Source organism: Kogia breviceps, chromosome 10 (assembly GCF_026419965.1).
Source record: "Kogia breviceps isolate mKogBre1 chromosome 10, mKogBre1 haplotype 1, whole genome shotgun sequence".
NCBI classification, from domain to species: Eukaryota; Metazoa; Chordata; class Mammalia; order Artiodactyla; family Physeteridae; genus Kogia; species Kogia breviceps.
This window is the reverse complement of record NC_081319.1, coordinates 33,394,597-33,419,109: the sequence shown is the minus strand read 5'-3', so window position 1 is coordinate 33,419,109 and position 24,513 is coordinate 33,394,597. Positions and strand designations below refer to the sequence as shown.

The window sequence follows — 24,513 nt, the reverse complement described above, 5'->3', positions numbered from 1 at the left end:
CACTGTTGGTAATAATTGGTCATTACTTACTATCATCCAATTAGAAAATAGAAAGGACCATGTAGAAAATACTCTCTGGTGTTGGTCTAACAGAGCTCTCAATCCTGCACTCACTGTCTTATAAAAAGAATTAATCAATATAGTAAGAGTTTGGCAAGAATAAAGGTGTTTACCCTGATCATTTGTTTAGAAATGTTCCTTAAAAAAGGATTCACTAGGAGACAAGCACTCTGCCAGGCCCTTTTCACGCATTCTCTCTTGAATCCTTACAACTTCTCTACGAGGTGGGTACTACGATCATGTTTATCACAAAGATTAGGGAAACTGAGGCTGAGAACAGCTAAAGAACTGGTCTAAGCCACAGAGTCAAAATAACAGAAGCCAAAATTTAATCCCAGGTGTTTTCTGCGTCCCATTGTTCCAATGAAATGTTTTTTATTTCTCATCTGTTCCTCCTTCCTCCAACACAAACACATATCGTAAACAATGGCTATTAAATCTTAACTTTAAAAAAATTTCTAATTTTTTATATTTTAAGTTCAAATCTGGTAAAACACACACAACATAAAATTTACCATCTTAACCATTATTAAGTGTATATTTCAATGGCATTAAGCACACTTGCTTTATTGTGTGAACATCACCACTATCCATCCACAGAACTCTTTTCATCTTGCAAAACTAAAACTCTGTATCTATTAAACAATAACTCACCTTAACACTTTTGGGGTTTTTTTTTTCTTTTAATTTGTCAGCATCAGGACCCACAGTGCCTCAGCACCTCTTGGCCTTACTTCAGAACTGCTGGATTCTTCTCAATTGCAAAGCCTATGGCAAGACCTCAGCTGATTGTGTAGGCTTCTGACTTACCTATGTGATTCTTCAGCCTCTCTACAGTATGCCTAAAATACAGCACCAAAGTAACTTCCCAGAACCTTATCTTCTTCTATTAAATTGGAATAAGATCAGTACGTACAGGTCATAAGGGTGTCATGAAGATTAAATGACATACTCATTCAATGTAATCCACAAATATTAATTCAGCTCCTATTACCTGGCAAAGGCTGATCTGTGCACTTGGGCTACATGAGTACACAAAACACACAAAAATCCCTGCCACTGTGGAACTTAGATCCAGCAAAGCAACACAGTTAATAAGTAAATGATAGAGTGTATTGAAAGGTGAAATATTATGTGGAAAAAAAGAACAAATAGAGCAAGATAAGGAGGATAAAGACTGCTGGAGTGGGGGGTAAGCAGGATGCGCTACTTGCATAAGGTATTCAGGGAGGGTTTCATTGAGAAGGTGACAGTAAAGACTTGGAGGTGGTGAGGAAGTTACCCTTATAACATGTAAAGTATCTAACACCCAGCACAGAGGAATTCAGTAAATATTAGCTGCTATTATGAAATAAAATAATAGTCACAATGATGATAACAATCATAAATATCTTCCTGATCTTGCCCCTAGGAGGTCTGATAAAGCTATAGAAGTGAACAATAAAATTAAAAATGTATTACTTTTCTTTGCATTATGTTCACACTAAATTTTTCTCTAAATAACTGATTTCTAGTTAGTGGGTATACTCATAGTGATGTAATCAATATGATTTTCAGACAAGCTCTTGTAAAACAAATCATCAATTCAGATTACAAATTTCTATATTAAAATATCCTAGATTTTATAATCCTTCTGTTATAATTCCCAATATCCAAACATACTCTAAAGTAGTGACTATCTGGAAAACCATCCTGAACCTCCACCTCTCCTTCACATTTAAAAAGACACATACCCTGACAAGGAAGGTATACAGACCCGTGACCGGTGTCTGTAATTGCTGTGACCCATGGGTTTACTTCAAGGACTGGCTCTTGCAAAAGTTGTGAAGCTGAAAAAATTTTACCTTCAGATTTATGACTTTGCTAATGCTGACCCTACCATGCTCCAGGTACCTGGTATCCAGTATCTCCCCTACCAACTCTGCCATCACCCCTAATTACCTCTCTGGACTGGCAAAGACCCTCTGTCCTTTGACCTGATGTGATGGTAAATTTTATATGTCAATTTGGTTGAGCCACAATGCCCAGATAATTGGTCAAACATTATTCAGAATGTTGCTGTGAGGGTGTTTTTGGATGAGATTTACATTTAAATCAGTGGTCTTTGGGTAAAGCAGATTGCCCTCCATAAAGTGGGTTGGACATCATGCAATCAACTGAAGGCCTGAATTGAACAAAGAACTGATCTCCCCCAAGTAAGAGAGAATTCTCCAGCAGACTGCCTTTGAACCTCATCTTTTAAATCAGTTCTTTCTGGTTCAACAGAATACTGCCTTAGACTCAAACTGCAACTTTATCCTGAGTCTCCAGCCTACCACCTTCTTCATCGGATTTTGGACTCATAAGCCTCCACAATCACATGAGGTAATTCCTTAAAATAAATCTTTCTCTAAATTTATAAATAGAAAGGTGTGTGTGTGTGTGTGTGTGTGTGTGTGTGCGTGTGTGTGTGTGTGTGTGTGTGTATGTTTTTACCCATTCAACTGGATCTGTTCCTCTGGAGAATCCTAAGTAATGCACTTGGTCTTTACTTCACCACCGCACTTTGGTCTGGGGCCTTCCTACTCTTCTCTGGCCAAAGGCCAGTAAAGGGATCATGGAAAAGCAGAAAGTTACAAAACTTCTTGGGCTAAGGAGGTTAGTGACTTTGGACAATTTCCTTTAGCTCTCTAGGCCTCAAATTCCCCATCTGAAAAATGAGATGCCTTCCAGCTTAGAGATTCTCATTTTAATTCCCATATTTGCCCAGAAGTCCTTTCTGAACAACTTAGGAGAGCTGGGCTTATTCTCTGTATTTAGGTCTTTTATCCCAAATCATACACTACTGTGCTGCATCACAATTCTCTCTCTTTAGTCTTGTAGGTAAAAACTGCGATTCAATAAAAACTATTGTTTAGATCATACTCTTTCAGGTTATCTGATTTCTAGTCTTTCATTGTCTGTGAGCTATTTTGCAACTTGGTAAATTGTAGACAACTCATAGCAAAGAAAATAATTTTTGCCTATAATCATACAAATTCTGACCTGTCCAGTAGAGATTACATTGACTTCTCTCTCCACTTGGGGAAAAACAGTTTTGCATCCATTTGCATATTCATTTCAATATTTCTGATCTATAAATATTTCTGACCTCGAGATTCTCTATCCAATTCTAATATCTGCTTGGTTCTTTTGTCAATTAATGAGTTAAGTAAAAATCTTGAACACATATTCACTTTATATCTATATCAGAGTCATGATATTACCGATTTTTTAAAATTGTCTTTGAATGGGTCCTGTCTCCTCTGCTACCAAGAACATCTTAAGTATATTTAGGATGTTTCCTGAATGAATAAACAAACGAATGAATGAACTAACAAATGAACATACTTCTTCCCCATAAGCACATAGTGATACTATATGCATAAAGAGTGGTTAAGAGTAAAAATCAGACTACCTCATTTCATAACCTATTACTATACATACCATCTTCATTACCTACAGTAATTCTCTATACCTCACTTTCCCCATCCACAAAATTAAGAGAGAAAACCCCCTCAGGTATTGCCAGTAGGATTAAAAGAAATAATCCATGAAGAAAGGTTCAACACTATGCATGGCAGCCTTGTAAGTATTCAATAAATTGTACCTGTTATCATCATTTTAAAACAGGGTGACCATCTGGACATTGTACACATTCTATCTCTCTACTAGCAGCCCCCAGAGTGCCCCATACCCAACAGGTACTTCATAAAGGCTAATGACAGTGGTGGACCACAACAGTACCAAAACCTCCTGGCCTGCCAAGCTTAATAAAGTGTGTTATCCATTCTTCCAGACCACTGCTGGAGATGCTACAGCCTGACCTTCTATTGATCCCAACATCGTCCCAGTGGACATTGTTCAACTGTAATTTATTACAACAGCCAAATTGAATCCACATGACAGTGCTCTGAGCCAATTCTCATTGAGGTTCTCCCCATCCCCTGCCATCACCCCTACAGCCCCCAAAGATTTGTGGAGACACTGAATTAGATGATTTACTCAATTCCAGATATTAAAGATATTGAATTCCTTTCTTTAATCTTGCACGTCCACCTAGAAAACGATAAAGATGGCCTGGCATGATTTGTTCTGTACTCTCGTAAATTTATTATTAATGTGGAGTCAGTAACCTTCTCTTGCCTGCTCAGTTCTTCCCAGCCATGGTCTTTATCTTGAGGAATTCAAGTTGCTTGCTGCTACTGACATCTCCCATATTCCTCAAGCCTTTATTCTCAGTTAGAAAGAGCCAAGTCCAGAAAGATAGTTCTCTGGCTGCAGGCATTATTGCACATAAATAACAACAGGACTGAGCAGATTCTACATGCAAGGTTGCCAAAAGATGTCTGAACAAATTAGCACCTCCCATGTACTGTAAGGCAATTTCAATAGCTGAAATTGATGTTTTTAATTTTTCCTTCAATTCAACACAAGGATGGTGTATCAGGCCCTTTCTCTGTCACAGCTCATTGCTTTTGTAAGTATTTTGGGCAATATTTTCTATGTTTTTCTTCTCTCCATGGACTAGACTAATCTGTGCTGACACTCCAACTGGGAGACTTATCTAACCGAACTAGTTTGTCAACTACCATAACACTTAGCACACTCTCTGCAACCTTCCATATCCTTGATGGTAGAGACGCTACAGAAGGAGGGAAGGGACTTTACAGAATAAATTATTCAAAAAAAAAACACATTTAACTTAAAATTCTAAGTGAAGGTCTTATGGGGCACTGATGTTAAAAAATATATAAACCACACAGAAATGTACAACAAATGTTTGAACTTTAAAGAAAAATAAAATACCAAACTAAAGACACAATTACAGTCCCTTTAAAAACTGTTTTCAAGAGTTCAGATTTGAACATGACAAACAACGTATATTGCCTTATGACAACTGCCAGGTTTACCAAAGATTTCAGATGAAGTTATTGTAAGAACAATAAATAAATCACCTTGGATGCCTAACTAAGTTCTGTATCTATAACATTCAACCAAATGCTATAAAAATATCAAAAAGAAGGTTTAAAATAAGGTAGAGGAAAATGAGCTGATATGCACATGAGTAAAAACTTGCATTACTGTGACCAACTTAAATTAGCAAATAAATGCTTAATGTTATTTACATAAGTTTTTTTTATTATAAACCATAACTCTGAATTTTCCTAAAGATTAAATATTTATTTTGTTCATTGCATTATGTAATAAAAATGGATACATTTTGATATAGATGCAAGAAACAACTTTTTTGATTTTTGAATTTTATTTTTTTATACAGCACGTTCTTATTAGTCATCAGTTTTATACACATCAGTGTACACATGTCAATCCCAATCGCCCAGTTCAGCACACCACAATCCCCACCCCCCCACCGCTTTCACCCCTTGATATCCATACGTTTGTTATCTACATCTGTGTCTCAACTTCTGCCCTGTAAACAGGTTCATCTGTACGATTTTTCTAGGTTCCACACACATGCTTTAATATACAATATTTGTTTTTCTCTTTCTGACTTACTTCACTCTGTATGACAGACTCTAGATCCAGACATATTTCAACAAATTACTCAATTTTGTTTCGTTTTATGGCTGATTAATATTCCATTGTATATATGTACCACAACTTCTTTATCCATTCGTCTGTCGATGGACATTGAGGTTGCTTCCATGACCTGGCTATTGTAAATAGTGCTGCAATGGACATTGGGGTGCATGTGTCTTTTTGAATTATGGTTTCCTCTGGGTATATGACCAGTTGTGGGATTGCTGGATCATACGGTAATTCTACTTTGAGTTTTTTAAGGAACCTCCATACTGATCTCCATAGTGGCTGTATCAATTTACATTCCCACAAACAGGGCAAGAGGGATCCCTCTTCTCCACACCCTCTCCAGCATTTGTTGTTTGTAGATTTTCTGATGATGCCCATTTTAACTGGTGTGAGGTGATACCTCATTGTAGTTTTGATTTGCATTTCTCTGGTAATTAGTGATGTTGAGCAGCTTTCCATGTGCTTCTTGGCCATCTGTATGTCTTCTTTGGAGAAATGTCTATTTAGGTCTTATGCCCATTTTTGGACTGGGTTGTTTGTTTCTTTAATAGTGAGCTGTATGAGCTGTTTATATATTTTGGACATTAATCTTTGTCCGTTGATTCGTTTGCAAATATTTTCTCCCATTCTGAGGGTTGTCTTTTTGTCTTGTTTATGGTTTGCTCTGCTGTGCAAAAGCTTTGAAGTTTCATTAGGTCCCACTTGTTTATTTTTGTTTTTATTTCCATTACTCTAGGAGGTAGATCAAAAAAGATCTTGCTGTGATTTATGTCGAAGAGTGTTCTTCCTATGTCTTCCTCGAAGAGTTTTATAGAGTACAGTCTTACATTTAGGTCTCAAACCCTTTTTGAGTTTATTTTTTATTTTTTTTATTTTTTGCGGCACGCTGGCCTCTCACTGTTGTGGCCTCTCCCATCGCGGAGCACAGGCTCCGGACGCGCAGGCTCAGCAGCCATGGCTCACGGGCCCAGCTGCTCCGCGGCATGTGGGATCTTCCCGGACCAGGGCCTGAACCCGTGTCCCCTGCATTGGCAGGCGGACTCTCAACCACTGCACCACCAGGGAAGCCCTTGAGTTTATTTTTGTGCACGGTATTAGGGAGTGTTCTAATTTCATTCTTTTACATGTAGCTGTCCAGTTTTCCCAGCACCACTTATTGAAGAGACTGTCTTTTCTCCATTGTATATCCTTGCCTCCTTTGTCATAGATTAGTTGACCATAGGTGCGTGGGTTTAATTCTGGACTTTCTATCTTGTTCCATTGATCTATGTTTCTGTTCTTGTGCCAGGACCATACTGTCTTGATTACTGTAGCTTTGTAGTATAGTCTGAAGTAAAGGAGTCTGATTCCTCCAGCTCCATTTTTTTCCCTCAAGACTGCTTTGGCTATTTGGGATCTTTTGTGTCTCCATACAAATTTTAAGATATTTTATTCTAGTTCTGTAAAAAATGCCATTGGTAATTTGATAGGGATTGCACTGAATCTGTAGATTGCTTTGGGTAATAGAGTCATTTTCACAATGTTGATTCTTCCAATCCAAGAACATGGTATATCTCTCCATCTGTTTGTATCATCTTCAATTTCTTTCATCAGTGTCTTATAGTTTTCTGCATACAGTCTTTTGTCTCCTTAGGTAGGTTATACCTAGGTATATTATTCTTTTTGTTGCAGTGGTAAATGGGAGTGTTTCCTTAATTTCTCTTTCAGATTCCTCATCATTAGTGTATAGGAATGCAAGAGATTTCCGTGCATTACTTTTGTACCCTGCAACTTTACCAAATTCATTGATTAGCTCTAGTAGTTTTCTGGTGGCATTTTTAGGATTCTCTATGTATAGTATCATGTCATATGCAAACAGTGACAGTTTTACTTCTTCTTTTCCAATTTGGATTCCTTTTATTTTTCTTCTCTGATTGCCATGGCTAGGACATCCAAAACTATGTTGAATAACAGTGGTGAGAGTGGACAACCTTGTCTTGTTTCTTTTTTTTTTTTTTTTTTTTTTTTTTTGCGGTATGCGGGCCTCTCACTGTTGTGGCCTCTCCCGTTGCGGAGCACAGGCTCCGGACGCACAGGCCCAGCGGCCATGGCTCACGGGCTTAGTTGCTCCGCGGCATGTGGGATCCTCCCGGACCGGGGCACGAACCCGTGTCTCCTGCATCGGCAGGCGGATTCTCAACCACTGCGCCACCAGGGAAGCCCCCCTTGTCTTGTTTCTGATCTTAGAGGAAATGTTTTCAGTTTTTCACCATTGAGAATGATGTTTGCTGTGGGTTTGTCGTATATGGCCTTTATTATGTTGAGGCAGGTTCCCTCTCTGCCCACTTTCTGGAGAGTTTTTATAATAAACTGGTGTTGAATTTTGTCAAAAGCTTCTTCTGCATCTATTGAGATGATCATATGGTTTTTATCCTTCAATTTGTTAATATGGTGTATCACAATGATTGACTTGTGTATATTGAAGAATCCTTGCATCCCTGGGATAAATCTCACTTGATCATGGTGTATGATCCTTTGAATGTGTTGTTGGATTCTGTTTGCTAGTATTTTGTTGAGGATTTTTGCATCTACATTCATGAGTGATATTGGTCTGAAATTTTCTTTTTTTGTAGTATCTTTGTCTGGTTTTGGTATCAGGGTGATGGTGGTCTCATAGAATGGGTTTGGGAGTGTTCCTTCCTCTGCAATTTTTTGGAAGAGTTTGAGAAGGATGGGTGTTAGTTCTACTCTAAATGTTTGATAGAATTCACCTGTGGAGCCATCTGGTCCTGGACTTTGGTGTGCTGGAAGGTTTTTTCTTTTTTTTTTTTTTTTTTTTGCAGTACACAGGCCTCTCACTGTTGTGGTCTCTCCCGTTGCGGAGCACAGGCTCTGGACGCGCAGGCTCGGTGGCCATGGCTCAGGGGCCCTGCCGCTCTGTGGCACGTGGGATCTTCCCAGACCGGGGCACGAACCCATGTCCCCTGCATCAGCAGGCAGACTCTCAACCACTGCACCACCAGGGAAGCCCTGTTGGAAGATTTTTAATCACAGTTTCAATTTCATTACTTGTGATTGGTCTGTTCATATTTTCTAGTTCTTCCTGGTTCAGTCTCGGCAGGTTGTGCATTTCTAAGAATTTGTCCATTTCTTCCAGGTTGCCCAATTTATTGGCATAGAGTTGCTCATAGTAGTCTCTTAGGATGCTTTGTATTTCTGCGGTGTCTGTTGTAACTTCTCCTTTTTCATTTCTAATTTTATTGATTTGAGTCCTCTCCCTCTTTTTCTTGATAAGTCTGGCTAATGGTTTATCAATTTTGTTTATCTTCTCAAAGAACCAGGTTTTAGGTTTATTGATCTTTGCTATTGTTTTCTTTGTTTCTATTTCATTTATTTCTGCTCTGATCTTTATGATTTCTTTCCTTCTGCTAACTTTGGGTTTTGTTTGTTCTTCTTTCTCTAGTTCCTTTAGCTGTAACGTTAGATTGTTTATTTGAGATTTTTCTTATCTCTTGAGGTAGGCTTGTATAGCTATAACCTTCCCTCTTAGAACTGCTTTTGCTGCATCCCAGAGGTTTTAGATCGTCGTGTTTTCATTGTCATTTGCCTCTAGGTATTTTTTGATTTCTTCTTTGATTTCTTCAGTGATCTCTTGGTTATTTAATAACGTATTGTTTAGCCTCCATGTGTTTGTGTTTTCTACCTTTTTTTTCCTGTAATTCATTTCTAATCTCATAGCGTCATGGTCGGAAGAGATACTTGATATGATTTCAATTTTCTTAAATTTACTGAGGCTTGATTTGTGACCCAAGATGTGATCTATCCTGGAGGATGTTCCGTGCACACTTGAGAAGAAAGTGTAATCTGCTGTTTGGGGATGGTATGTCCTATAAATATCAATTAAATCTATCTGGTCTATTGTGTCACTTAAAGCTTCTGTTTCCTTATTTATTTTCATTTTGGATGAGCTGTCCATTGGTGTGAGGTGTTAAAGTCCCCCATACGTGTTGAGGTGCTATGTTGGGTGCATATATATTTATAATTATTATATCTTCTTCTTGGATTGATCCCTTGATCATTATGTAGTGTCTTTCCTTGTCTCTTGTAACAGTCTTTATTTTAAAGTCTATTTTATCTGATATGAGTATTGCCACTCCAGCTTTCTTCTGATTTCCATTTGCATGGAATATCTTTTCCCATCCCCTCACTTTCAGTCTGTATGTGTTCCTAGGGCTGAAGTGGGTCTCTTGTAGACAGCATATATATGGGTCTTGTTTTTGTATCCATTCAGCAAGCCTGTGTCTTTTGTTTGGAGCATTTAATCCATTCACGTTTAAGGTAATTATCAATATGTATGGTCCTATAACCATTTTCTTAATTCTTTTGGGTTTGTTTTTGTAGATCGTTTTCTTCTCTTGTGTTTCCTACTTAGAGAAGTTCCTGTAGCATTTGTTGTAGAGCTGGTTTGGTGGTGCTGAATTCTCTTAGCTTTTGCTTGTCTGTAAAGCTTTTGATTTCTCCATTGAATCTGAATGAGATCCTTGCGGGGTAGAGTAATCTTGGTTGTAGGTTCTTCCCTTTCATCACTTTAAGTATATCATTCCACTCCCTTCTGGCTTGTAGAGTTTCTGCTGAGAAATCAGCTAATAACCTATGGGAGTTCCCTTGTATGTTATTTGTCATTCTTCCCTTGCTGCTTTCAATAATTTTTCTTTGCCTTTAATTTTTGCCAATTTGATTATTATGTGTCTCGGTGTGTTTCTCCTTTGGTTTATCCTGTATGGGACTCACTGCACTTTCTGGACAACAGAAACTTGGGAAGAATTCGTCCTTGGAAGCAAGTGACTTACTTTCCATTGCACCAACAGGAATGTCTGAGGCAAATAGTAAATACAGCCCCCAAAAGAAGTACACCTTGTTCAGCTCTATCAAATATTTGGAGTATATTTTTTAAAAATCTCAAACTTGCCATGAAGGTTGTTATATGTTATAATTGCCTTTAGGCTATAATAACTTGTGATCTACCCCAGAGCTCAGCAAACTATAGCCCATGGGCCAAATCTGATCCACTGCTTGTTTTGTAAATAAAGTTTCATTGGAACATAGCCATTCCTATTAGTTTATTCATCCTGAATCTCACCAGAACTTTGGAGAGATTTGTTTATTCATGCCATTACATTTCAACTTTCCAACTAACGCTTATTAAGCACCTATAAGGTGCCAAGCACTGTGCTTGTTGCTAGGGATAAGAAGATGAGTAAGACCCAGTGGCTTCCTCGGCTGAGCTCAGGATTTAATGGGGAAACAAACACATAATATCATACTTTAAGAAATCTCAGTTATGCAACCTGAAGTAATACAACCTGAGAAGTGTAATACAGGTTCATTCCTAGGCATACATTTTGAAATCATGCAAATCCCCCTCAAAATATACAAATTCATCCAACTTCCATGGTTTCTAAACTGAGCAGTCAAAGGCACAGGAAACTGCTTTCATTACAGTTACCAGCAATACCACTTTAGTGAGCCAACACCCCTTGTAAGTATCCTGTGAACTCCACTACTCTCCACTTGCCTCTGGATTTCTGTGAGAGGTTTATTACTACTGAACAGTTATATTAATATGCACTTGTATCAGTTTTCGATTGCTATGCAACAAAATACCACTAATCCAGTGGCTTAAAATGACATCCATCTATCAGCTCACAATTCTGTAGGTCAGATTTCCAGCAGAGTGTGGCTGGGGTCTCTATTCAGGGTATCCTAAGGATGAAATCAGGGTGTTGGCTAGAATGAATATTTGTCTGGAGGCTCTAGAGGGAAGAAAATAACTTCCAATCTTACTCTTGTTATTGGCAAAATTCAGTTTCCTGTGGTCTTAGGACTGAGGTACTTGCTCCTGGCTGTTGTCACTGGGAGTCATCTCAGCTCCAGGGGTTGTCGCACTCCATGCCACGTGGTCCCTTCCATCTTCAAATCAACAGTGGAGAACTTCTCATGCAGTGAATCCCTCTCCTATTTTGAATCTGTGACTTCCCTGACTCTGACCTTAGAATCCATGTTTAAAGGGCTCATATGATTAGGTCAGGCTTACCCAGATAAGCTCTCTTTCTTAAAGTCATCTGTGCCATATAACATAATCTATGTTAAACTCATCATATTCACAGTCCTGGGAATTATTCAAGGAATATATACCAGAGAGGTGGGAAATCTTGGGGGCCATCTTAGAATTCTACCTACCATAGCACTTTTGTTACAATTATAAATTACTTTTATAAACTAATTATATCATCCAAGGGCCGAGTACATGTTGGTGCTATTTTTTTTTTTAGATAAATTGATCAGATTTTCTTTAAATTAATTAATTAATTTTTGGCTGCCTTGGGTCTTCATTGCTGTGTGCGGACTTTCTCTAGTTGCAGCGAGCAGGGGCTACTCTTCGTTGCAGTGCGTGGGCTTCTCATCGTGGTGGCTTCTCTTGTTGCGGAGCATGAGCTCTAGGCACACAGGCTTCAGTAGTTGTGGCATGTGGGCTCAGTAGTTGTGGTGTGCAGGTTTAGTAGCTGTGGCTTGAGGGCTCCAGAGAGCAGGCTCAGTAGTTGTGGCACACGGGCTTAGTTGATCCATGGCATGTGGGATCCTCCCAGACCAGGGCTCAAACCCGTGTCCCCTACATTGGCAGGTGGATTCTTAACCACTGCGCCACCAGGGATGTCCCCATGTCGGTGCTACTGTTGGTTCTCAAAAACCAGCAATCATAAAAGGATGTAAGTGTGATATACCCCAAACTGTCATATACCCTGTGCCATTAGTTCAGAATTCAACTTCTGGGAAAACAGTCTGTTTAAAGCAGTTATATCTTTTAGTCTGCAAAAGGTATAGTATAATCAAGTAAGGATAAAGGGGGAAAAATGGCAACAAGACTGCAATATCAGAACAATATTAAGGTGCCCCTTTCCCACAATAACTGTGGAGTTATGTGCCCCAAGAATGCATCACTTCTAATTTACATTTAGCCTTATGGGAAACTTAGGACACATATTATAAAAGTTTTGAATTATGGACTTCTCTGTACAATATAACATAATAAATGCTAATATAGATATGTGTAAACTCTTCACAGCAAGGTAGAATCCATTGTCAAACACAGGATAAGTTAAAAAGACAGACAGAAAATTTTCCTTCCCACATACCTAAGGTTGATTTAAATTAAATGGCTTGGGGAGTATGTGGGAGGAAAAATGGAACCATCTCCAGACTTAAATCTGTAAAAGCTCAAACACCTCTAATTCCATACCACAAAACAACAACAGCTGGCAGCTGAGACTGACAGATGTGTCAAGATGCCTGTACCCATTAGGGTAGCAGCCACAGTCAGGGAACTCTGGGCATTTTTATTTTCAATCTTCAGGGGTTTTGCAGGTAATTACAAACAAACTTTTAAAGAATCCATCATGCTGAAATTGAGTACAGAATATAAGGTCTTAACCCAGAAGCAAATATTTATTTAAAAGAGAATTTGCCTCCCCTGGCTCGGGATCAGCTCTCTCATTGAATAAGAATCAGTTCTCAGTACCATCTGGCCCTGAATTGCATTTTGAAATAACACAGATAGTCATTATTGCCACTAGCAAGTCATAAGGGATTGGAAGAGAACATTCATAATATGGAAGTCAAAATGACTCTCAAAGCTAATTATAAAATATATTTGATTTCTAGAAGATATAAAGAATAGAAAACCTCCTCTGAAATTTGTTTCCTAAATGAGGCAGGGGAGTGTGGTCCATCTATATTAAATTACTTCTAATTCCACCAAATGCACTGTGCTGCCTCTTCCAGACAAACCTTTGCAAATACTATTCTTGCCACTTTGACTGGACAACACTTCCTACTCCCTCAGATCCAGTTTAGTCATCAACTTTTCCAGAAGTCCTCCTTGACCATCCTATTCCCCACAATAGGTGAGGTGGCCCTCCTATATGCACCATGTACCTGGCTGGCATAGCACATATCACACTTTGCCCTGCAATTGCCTGCTCAGTGGTCTTTTCCATGAAGTGTGAGCTCTCAAAGGACAGAAACTATACCTTCTCCAATAGCCTCTGTATCCCCCAGTGCCTGCAGAGCACCCAGACCCTTACAGATGCTGAATATGTACTGCTGGATGACTGAATGGTAGAAAGGAAGGGAAGGCAAACTGGCCAGAATAGGGTAATGATGCCCCAGGCCTCAGCTATCACAGGGGAATGGAGAGAAGAAAAAGGAAAAGTGTAATCAGAGCCCAGGCACTGTCACTAACTAGTTCTTTGACACTAAACAAGTCACTTCATCTCTGAGAACCTCTGGGTCCTGAGTGGGAAAATAAAAAGGTTGGACCTGGAGGGTTCATCAAGTCTCTTCCAGATTTATGTTCTCTCATATCTTTCTGTCTTCCGGACTGCCCATGCTTTATCAGCATATCCATTTTAACATGTCTTTTAAAGTCAGATAATATCCAGTTGGGTTCAATAGAGTGAGGGGGTAGAAAGATGCAGCTAATTGAGTACAGTGCCTATAGATGCTGATTGAATGCATGAATAAATGAGCAGGCTTCCTAAATCTCTTTAATTGCTCCAACAGAAGATAAATTTTTTAGCTTTGGTTCTTTTGATAATAAAATGTCATTTCATCAATGTCATCTCTAAGAGAAAAGCAACCTCAAATCTCTCAGGAAAAAAGCAATTACACAGTGGAGAAGGCTGGTGAATTCATTGCTTATCATAGAAGCTAAGGCTTACCAAGGAAGCCACAATCTCTACTCAAGAGCCACAAAGTGACCTTCGAAATATCATTTCATTGGGGTAAAATGACCAATAGGATCAACTGGTTAAAATTAAGCTGTTTCTTCCCTAGGCCATTGCTAACATTGGGCAAATAATTCCAGATAAGAGTAGCATCCATGGGGCTTCCCTGGTGGCGCAGTGGTTGTGAGTCTGCCTGCGATGCAGGGGACACGGGTTCGCGCCCCGGTCCGGGAAGATTCCACATGCCGCGGAGCGGCTGGGCCCGTGAGCCATGGCCGCTGAGCCTGTGCTCCGCGACGGGAGAGGCCACAGCAGTGAGAGGCCCGCATAGCACAGAAAAAGAAAAAAAAAAAAAAAAAAGAGTAGCATCCATGCATGCTTGATTGTTTGTCCTGTGGAATTTAATTTGCCCTAGGACCCTTGACATCAACCACATGCCATAATAAAGACACAATGTATTAAATGATGCCAGAGTAAAGATGCTTTTGCTTAGACCCAATGATATACTGCTACCCTATAAACATAGAATACATACAGAGAATTTATTATACTATAATATAATAAGTTAGCTTTTTCCTATATTTTCTACTGAAGAAGGCAGTTTCAAAAGAAAACGGGCAAATCACAAACTCTAACCTAGACAATACTTTTTTTAGTTGCAAATATTTAAGCAACGTAGGTTAACCTACGATCAGTCAACATGAACAAATGATGTTACCTTATCCCAAATGACTAGACAAAATCTATAAAAATGCATTAAATGTGCATATAGAAATCGTATTTTCAGCCCAAAATGGCTGCTAAAATAAAGTGCATTTCTTGTCAGAAAAAAAATATTAGTCTTAAAGGTATTTTCCAGATGACTGAAATGCTGGCATTTAGCTAAGAAATTTAAACTGGGTGATAACTGATAGGTGACTCATCGCTATTCTGTCTAAATCAGATGTTTTATTTCTACCATATATTCCCTATACTGAAGTTTGACCACCATCCCTCTCCAAATTAGTTGATTTGATCAGTATGGTCAGATCAGCTTAAATAATTCTAAAAATTTTAATACTTCAAGAGTGCTATATACATACTCTTTATAGATTAATTAATATATGTGAAAATTATAAAAGAGAAAGTAATATTAATAGTTCGACCATACACACACCCACACACCCACCAACCGACCCAAGATGTTTACCTCTGTAAACTGCCTATAATCATGCCAGAAAAAAGGTATAGCTAAAAATGTTACAGAGAAATGTCTGTTATACTAAGTAAAAATCACTTTAAGGAATACTATCTCAAGGCAGGAAGCAGAGAGATCCAAGATGAGAAGGGTGGTCCATACATAGGAAGAAAAGGAGCCCAATAGATAAGGGTTAGGTCTGGATAGTAATTTGCTTTGGCAGAGGCCAAGGGGCTGTCTCTTGTGCACTGTAGGATGTTTAGCAGCACCCCTGGATTCTACCCACCAGACGTTTGCAGCAATCCTCCAGCTGTGGCAACCAAAACTACCTCCAGACATTGCCAACTGTTCCTTGGGAGGTTGGGGCTTGTAAGTGTACCCCAGTTGAGAACCACTGCCTTAGACTCACAGCCACCTCGGTTGTGGCTCCATCCCCTGAGTGCCAGCCCAGTTCTTGGCTTCAGATGTAGAGTGATATTGACTACACGGAGGTCTGACCTTAGGTGAACAGCTCCCTGCAAAGTGGAATGGCTTCCCAGACCACTTCCTCTAGGACTAAGGGAGGAGTCTGCCAAATCATGAGTTCATCTGCGACTAGTCCAGGAAATATGCTCAGACGTCTCAAATCATCTTTTGAGGTCTCAGTCCTTAAAGGCAACAACCAAAACAAAGTGAAACTGCTAAAAGAGCAAAAATGGTGCAATCCTTTGAAAAGGAAGCTGCAAAACAATACAATGGCTTAGAATGGTACGTGAAGAATCTCATGGAGGAAAATATAAACATAAACTGAAGGTCACCACAATCTTTCTTTTTTCTAAATACAGACCAACATAAACTTTTAAACATCCAGATCTGATGTCGTACTCTTTAATTTAACCGTTTTCCTATTTTTCATCACATTATTTAGTAGCTGCATCTCTGCCAGTTTGGTATTAAAAACAAGCACCCTGGGCTTCCCTGGTGGCGCAGTGGTTGAGAATCCGCCTGCCGATGCAGGAGACACGGGTTCGTGCCCTGGTCCGGGAAGATCCCACGTGCCGCGGAGCAACTAAGCCCGTGAGCCATGGCCGCTGGGCCTGCGCGTCCGGAGCCTGTGCTCCGCAACGGGAGAGGCCACAACAGTGAGAGGCCCGCATACCGCAAAAAAAAAAAAAAAAAAAAAAAAAAAAAAATCTATAAAAACAAGCACCCTTGTGTATCGACCTCAGGTAAATTGCTCAAACTACAGTTCAGCTAATCCCGAAAAGTTAATGATCCCACTTGTCTCATGAGGGAAGCAGGACCATAAATAGAAAAACACCAGAATTGTGTGGTGGTTAAGAGTAGCTCTATCACCTCCCTGCCATGTGACACTGGGCAAGGCACTCTCTAAACCACAGTCTCCCATTTTAAAAATAGCGATTATGATTGTACCTACAAGCCATTAGGTTTGTTATAAGGACTCGACCTAAGAACGCAAAGCCCTTGGCACAGTGTCTGGTATACAGTAAGGATTCAATCAATAGTAGATTATCCTTTTGTTATAAAAAGTATCATTTGCATGGTCATAATTGGAAATTACCGTGGATAATCAGCAATTTCATTGTATCACTCTCATAAAATGCCACGATTCTAACAGTCCAGTAAGTTAGAAGTGAGAACTGGAGGAAGAAGCATTCTCTTTGGGAAACAAAACAGTATTTTCTATAAATGTCACATTTTCTTTTTATTAAAAGGGAAAATTAAAGAAGAGTGGCTAAGCTCCCTTACTCAAGGCTTCATCCATTTTTACCTTCCCAGGGTAAGGGAACAGAGGCTGGAGATGTTAATTGCAGGTGGAGCAATAATCATTTCCTTATCTGTGCTTTATTACTCATGGGATGGTTCCATCTTGCAGCCTACACAGAACACACTGTTCTGGGAACAACAAGTGGGTCTGACATTTCACTGGGGCAAATGACTGTTCTCACAGCAAACAATATTCTTGGGCCAGGAGTGGATCTCAAAGTGATTTCTCTTCTCCCAAGTTCTCATTCATTCAGAATTTACTGACATAATTTATTCACCAAATGCATACTGACTGAGGACCATCACCTGCCAAGAATTTTGCAAGGAGCTGGAGGTATCTTGATGATGACGCTGGGACACTCAAGGAGCTTAGCCCTGGAGGGTAGCCAACATTCATTAACGGGGTGCATAACTTCAAAGTGAGCCAAGAAATGGTTATCTACTAGTGTAAAACCTCTCCCAGCCTGCAGTGTTAGCAAAGACTTCCCTAAGTGACACAAGAACTGAGTGGAAAGCTCAGATGTAAAGCTTGGAACCACATTTCCCAGATTCCTTTTAGGTAGGGTCTGGTTAGATCCTGCTAATGAGAGGCATCTGTGTGAACCTCGGAGCTCTGTCCCAGGACTCTGAATCTTGACCAACAGCATGATGTAAAGGTGTGGGGCGGGGTCGCGGGGGAGGGCAGCCATCAGCAGAGAAGACACTTGACCAGACACTCCGGGTTACAAGGTCAGGGCACTGTCTGCTTTCTCTTGGTCTCCTAGAGCTGTCCTGTTTCTTGATCATCCCTAATCTGGTTCTACCAGCCAGATACTGGAGGCTCTGGATATTCCTGCAGTAAATTTCCTTTTGCTTAAAGTAGCCAGAATTAGCTTCTGCTCTTTGCATCCATCAAGTGGTTTGTTTCTGGTAACGTGCCACATTACACAAGTCTACCTTCCCAACCAGACTGTCAGCTTCTTGAGGACTAGAGAATGTCTTATTTCTCTTTAAACCTCCAGGGCCTACAGTAGTGACTGACTCACACGTAGGAAACACTAGTAAATGGAAAATGAATATGATTTTTCACATGTTTAAAAACTTAGGAGGTTTGCCAATAATAAATGTAAAAGTCCAACTGGATGTTTAACACTGAGAAAGAGCTCAATTGAGTCAAAAAGTCCTCCATACCTTACGTCAATTTTACACTCACGTGGAAATCTCTACATCCCCTAGCCATCTTCTCAAGTTTAACTTTTTAATATAAACTTCACGGAGCAATCCAGTATGCTAATAACCACACTCTTGTAGCATTCTTTCCTCTATTGTCATTCAGAATTTTCGCCATCATACTTCCAAATGGGTAGACTAAAACTGCTAAAGGGGCAGGTCCATATATACCATTCCCAGGAGCCAACTACACTCCCCTCTCCCTGCCCTTTCCAACCCACGGGGCAATCTATGAAGCTCAGTAGGCAGCTAGTGAACTTGGCGTACAGAGAAATCACCATCTGTTTTTCTACCCCTAATAAATAAAGTACCTCTGCTCTATAAATTCACATTGCTTGTGGGACTGAGACCTAGAATGAAAATGGAGATAGAATTTTTGTCCAATTTAATGGCTTTAAAAAAAATTTCTTGGGTAGTAAGTTTATGCTGCAAGAATCTATGAGCTAAATAACAGTCTGAATTTGATCTGGTTCAAATAATGCTACCATGTTCTAAAATCCTAGGCATTATACACTTTCCAAATGTACAATGTCATCAAGGTTTTATGACATTTATTACAAAAACTCAATAGTCAGGTAGCACTTCATCAGTGGAAGCTTGAATTCAGGTATGGGAACAAAAGGCTATGGCTGTAGCATGAAAACTGTGCTGCTTCTCTGACTTCAGTATCATAGCCACACAGGGATGATCCACTAAACAATCTTCATACATGCACCTTTTTGACCCCTACTAAAAGAATTCCATTTCTTGGAATTCTGGAGTAGAGCCAGAAACATGGTGGTAGGACCAGATCCATTCTCGATGACTTCTGTTTTCCTACACAAGTTTGATCAGAGATATTATGCCACCTGGGGTTCTCTGTTTATTCAATTTCACTTCCTTCCTCAAGTAACAAAATGCTTAGAGCATTATGCCTGTGCCTGCTGCCCAGACATGTGACCTGTGCACATGGCTTATAGAGTACACAAGAGTTCTGAGATCCAAGGCTCTGAAGGCAAAGCTGACAGATATGAGGTGCAAGCCTAGCTTGGCCAGGTTAAACATGGCTATGGAAGGAGCATACCCAGTTCTACTGGCATCAAAACACAGTGCTGGTTGCCAAAGAATCTATAAGAAAGAAATATTAAGTAATACTGCACCTCTGACATTGACATGAGTTTATTATTCTTCCATGCCAACACACCCTAGTCCAAAGCTTATGCTGTCCCAGTCCAGGCCTGCCCTAAAACAGCCAATTATGCTGAATGTGGTCAAAACTCTAAGTCCCCAGTCCCAAAGACAGTGTTTCATTAGCCCATCAGCTTCTGTATTATTTCCACATTCGGAAGTAGTAGTTTCTGAATTGCGCCTCAGTTCTTTAGGAATTATTTCTCTTTCACACTGCAGGTATAATAGCACTCCTGCCCCATCACTATGTTGCCAGTGGTTTTATATCCTCCACCAAATGTATTGGTAAACACTCAGTGAAAAAAAAAAACTTGAAGCTAAACAACCTCTCCAAATATACATGAAATATTACCAAATCCATTATCAGCATGGCTTAAATAAGTGGGATCGTGATCCTATTGCCCAAAGGAGGCATAATACACAACTGGCTTTGTTCTAAAATTCCCAAACTGATTCCCAAACCTTTGAATCTGGCTGTGAGGGAAAGTTAAAATTTTGCAAAATACTCACATCAGCAAACGTGGCCAACTGTCACTTCTGCATTGAAAGGACTTCCCAGGGACTTCCCTGGTGGCGCAGTGGATAAGACTCTGTGCTCCCAATGCAGGGGGCCTGGGTTTAATCCCTAGTCAGGGAAGTAGATCCCACATGCATGCCGCAACTAAGAGTTCGCATGCCACAACTAAGGAGCCTATGTGTCGCAATTAAGGAGCCCTGAAGACACAACTAAGGAGCCTGCCTGCTGCAACTAAGACCTGGTGCAACCAAATAAATAAACAAATTTTTTTTTTTTTTAAAAAGAAAAAAGATAAAAAGAAAGTGCCTTCCCAAAATCTTTACTGAGAAAATTGTTGCCATTTATTCCTCAAGAATGAAGGAGCTTAGAGTGGATAAACAAAAAGGTCCTACTGTATAGCACAATCTCCTGGGATAAACCATAATGGAAAAGAATATTTTAAAAAAGAATGTCTCTATGTGTATAACTGAGTCACTTTGCTGTACAGCAGAGACTGGCACAACACTGTAAATCAATTATACTGCAATTAAAAAAAAAATAGAACGAGAGAGCTTAGTCTCAACTCCTGGTTGTGCAATTGTGATGTTCTTACTTGATTTGCTCTCACACCTGGTGTCATCATAAACTTGAGGGCCAAAGGAAAAGGAGGCTTATTCTCTTAATTTGCAATAATCATTTTATTCTATACTCCCAAAGACATAAACTTGTATCTAGGTTGTTTGACCTTGGGTAAGTCTACCATAAGCCTCAGCATCGCTGGGGTTAATAACTGTGCTTGCCTCACAGCGTTCTGTGGTCAAAAGTAAGTAAATAGTGCACGTAATAACCATAGCAGAGTATGTAGCATACAGTGTTCAACATAAGTTAAGTTCAATAAATGCCAGCTTTTGGTATCATTTGCTGGTGGGGATTCGAAATGAAAAGTCTTCTTTTGAATCCTTAGTATATGCTCCAAGAACTGCCACTGTAACTATTTCTCTGTTAGTCCCACCTGCCCTAGACAGTCCTTTGATTCAAAGGGTCCTCAGTCGTCTCTTCCCAGCCCTCTTCTAATCACCTGTATCAATTAGCTGGAGCTGTAACGGTGACCAGGGCCTTGTCTGTAAAATCTTAACAGAAATGAATTAATAATATGATCTATCAGACCACCAATATCCTGTGAGGATGGAAGCCACTGAGGATGGGGACACGGCTTCATGGGCGTGCAACTTGTGTAGGGTCACAGGGCCCCATACTCAGAAGAGCCCCATGCTTGGTTTAATGCTTTCCTTTACCATCCTGAAATTCTCAATAAAGTCTGAACAAGGGGTCCCACATTTTAATTTTGCACTGGGCCCCACAAATTAGGTACCTGGTTGTGACTGGAAAGGTTTGGTCAGAGTGTGATAAGAATTATAATATGTTTTAAAAGAATTACTCCAGCTTGTGTTAAGAACAGCCTGTAGTAAAGGTAAGAGTTGAAGCAGGAAGAACAGGTAGGATGCTGTCAATATAAACAAGGTGATAGGTGATGGTGGCAAATGACACCAAGAGGAGGGCCCGTTAGATTCCATCTGCCTGCAGCTGCAGCATTGGTGCCCGGCAACATGCCTGTCTACAGCAGTGTCCTGGCCGGCCAGCTCCTGCTTCCCCCCTCTGCTTCCTGCCCAGTTTCCATGCTGCCTGCTTGTTAATCTGAGACCCCTGTGTTTCCCAACAGCTTCCTTTTATTAAAAGAGCAGGTGTTGGTTTCTCTTTTTGCCTACACTTTTCCTTTCGGAAGGCAAGGGACCCTATGGTCCCACCAAAATTGTACACAGTAGCAAATAAGAATTCTTAAAAAAAAAAAAAAAATCTGGGTGCTGTCCCCAAATCTCATTCCCCTACAATGGAGAAAATGAACTGCTGAAAGAAGGAAAGAAAGAAGAGCCCTAACCAGGTCAAGCATCTTCTGGGTTAAGTCACTGTATTAGAACTTATTATACATTCTCTCACTGATTCCAATTAAGTAATGGATGTAAACATTACCCCTCCCACACTAAAATGTGTATGGGTTTGACAGGATAAGAGCTACTAAAGTTTATGTAAATACAAACTGCAACTAAAATACCTTTAAGACCCACAAGACACACTGCTCAATTCTCAGTAAGGAAAAATTAACTATAAATTTTAGTTTTATATCTAAATTTGTACAATTATCTCTATGTTTAAGATGGTAAATGAAAAAAAAAATCATCACTATTTAGTTTCCAGGTAATCAAATAGAAAATTTAACAGGTCATGCTAAAAATGACACAGTACAACCACCAGTAAGTTAAATACCAGTAAATTTAAAGTTTATACTCCCTAATCTAAAATTCTTCAACAATAATTTCTTCTTTTCCATGTGCTCAAAAGTTTCTCTGAAATGACAAAACATGGATGATATCAATTCTCAACCTAAAGGGCTTATGTCAGCTACTCACCTTTTTCTGAAGAACATTGATTTTCCTTTCCTTCACTTCTAACATATCCTTCATGTCTCGAATCTCTCCAGCCAGTGTCCCCTTCTCTTCTGTGAGGTCCTGCAGCTGTTTTGTTTTTTTATTGAGAAAAGATTCTTTCTCTTCTAGTCGTAATCTCAGTGCATCTACCTGAAATCAGGAAAAAGAAAAAGGGTTGTAGTTTTACAGAGAGGTCATCAGTAACCATCAGTCCTTCCCTGTGAGGAGCGTGGGGCAGCAGTATACCTTCTGAGCAGTGTGATCAAACACCGCTCACGGGCACCTCCATGTGTTTTAAAGCCTACATCTACCTTAAAGTTCTGTTGCGTTGCATGTGTACCCGGACAGTGATACATTTTTTTAAATATAAGGTTTATATGAAATAAGACATTATGAAATAGTAGTATGTCTCATGTTGTAAAACCAAAGGTTGGGGGAAAAAAAGCACACTAATTCTCTGTGTCTTTGAGAGCCCAGGGAGTGTACAACACGTCTCATGCAGCATCCTCCAGGGATGCTCATGTTCTCCTCAGAGAATACAATAAGCCATGCCACAGATATCTGGGAGAATAAGACTGACACGTTGAGAAACACTCCTAAATTAGAAAAAGACATGTTGCCAAGAGGAAGGAAATGCTTCTAGAAGAAAATGCTGTGGCAATGACACTCATTCTCCAGCTTTATGAAAGACTGCTTTCCAAATACTAAAGAAAAAGACACAGCATACAAAAAAAATTCCTATTTCTACCTTAGCTAAAACTTAGATTATTACAATTTCTGCTTTTCAAGTGTCGGTAATAAAATGAGGAAACATAACCTTTATTTTTTAAATGTTAACATTCCAAAGACCATGTGCAAAAAATGTTTACATGGGTGATGTGGGGCGTGGGGGTGATGGAAGACTTTAATCCTCACCTTCCGCACCAAGAACTGGACAGGTAGAAGCTACATCAACGTTCAGGAAGTAATGATGCAAGTATGTTATTCAGAGATATCAAAATAACCAGGCATAAAGAGTTTAAATGGGTGATCTTGAGGAAAAAGAATGGGACAGGGGTGAGCTGGGGGCTGCTGCATCTCATAGCAAGTCTTGTTGAACACTTTGCTCATTACACTATCAGCAGGTAAAATTTGGATGAAAGGGGAAAAAAACAAAAGTTGCTTAAAAAGGATGCAAGAATACTATAATACGCCAAAATAACTAGATATGTAAATACTATGAGGACACAAAGTCAAAGGCAACTTGGAACAACGGAAAGAGGACACTTAGGTTTTAGGCCAGGTTCTGCTTCCATCTTCTACCTGTGAGGATCAGGACAAATAACTCTCACTTCCCCACAACCAGGCTTCCAGACTCAGTTTCTTCATTCATAAAACAAAGCGGTAAGAACAGACTGTCTCTAAGTGCCTGACATTTTATGATTTTAAAGACAGAAATCATAGGCAGAATACATCAGGGAAGGATGATGATATTAGAGATAAAGTTATCGGAGTAGAATCTCCTTTTCCTACCCCTTTCCAAGAAAGGGGTGCCAAAGTTGTGTTTTTAAAGGTCAAAGGTGATGGGAAGGTTGGTGAGGAGTTTTTCTAGTTTCTGTCCCAGAGAGGAGGATGAAGCTGGGAGGTCCCAGCAAGGGAAGAAGTGATGACAAGTGCTTGAAGCCCAGTTGGCCGAATGACCCAGACTGCACTATGAGACAGGATGGACATTCTGTGCTTGCAGAGTGTGTGAACTGCAGATTCTTCAGACATCTGGTAGCTGTGCATCTTCTTACATAATGGCCATAGAGGTCTGAGGCGGGTGGGTGAAGGGGATACTCA

At 39.8% G+C, this 24,513-nt stretch overlaps 1 protein-coding gene across 10 annotated transcripts in view; it reads right to left on the bottom strand.

The window, feature by feature from the left end:
* The window catches only part of ERC2 (ELKS/RAB6-interacting/CAST family member 2), a 969,444-nt gene that overhangs the window by 564,436 nt on the left and 380,495 nt on the right, over positions 1–24,513 (bottom strand). For all 10 annotated transcript variants that reach the window (XM_067043890.1, XM_067043893.1, XM_067043897.1 and 7 more), the window contains one exon: positions 22,675–22,842. In XM_067043890.1, the coding sequence (XP_066899991.1) occupies positions 22,675–22,842 (168 nt within the window). The remainder of the gene's footprint in view (positions 1–22,674; positions 22,843–24,513) is intronic.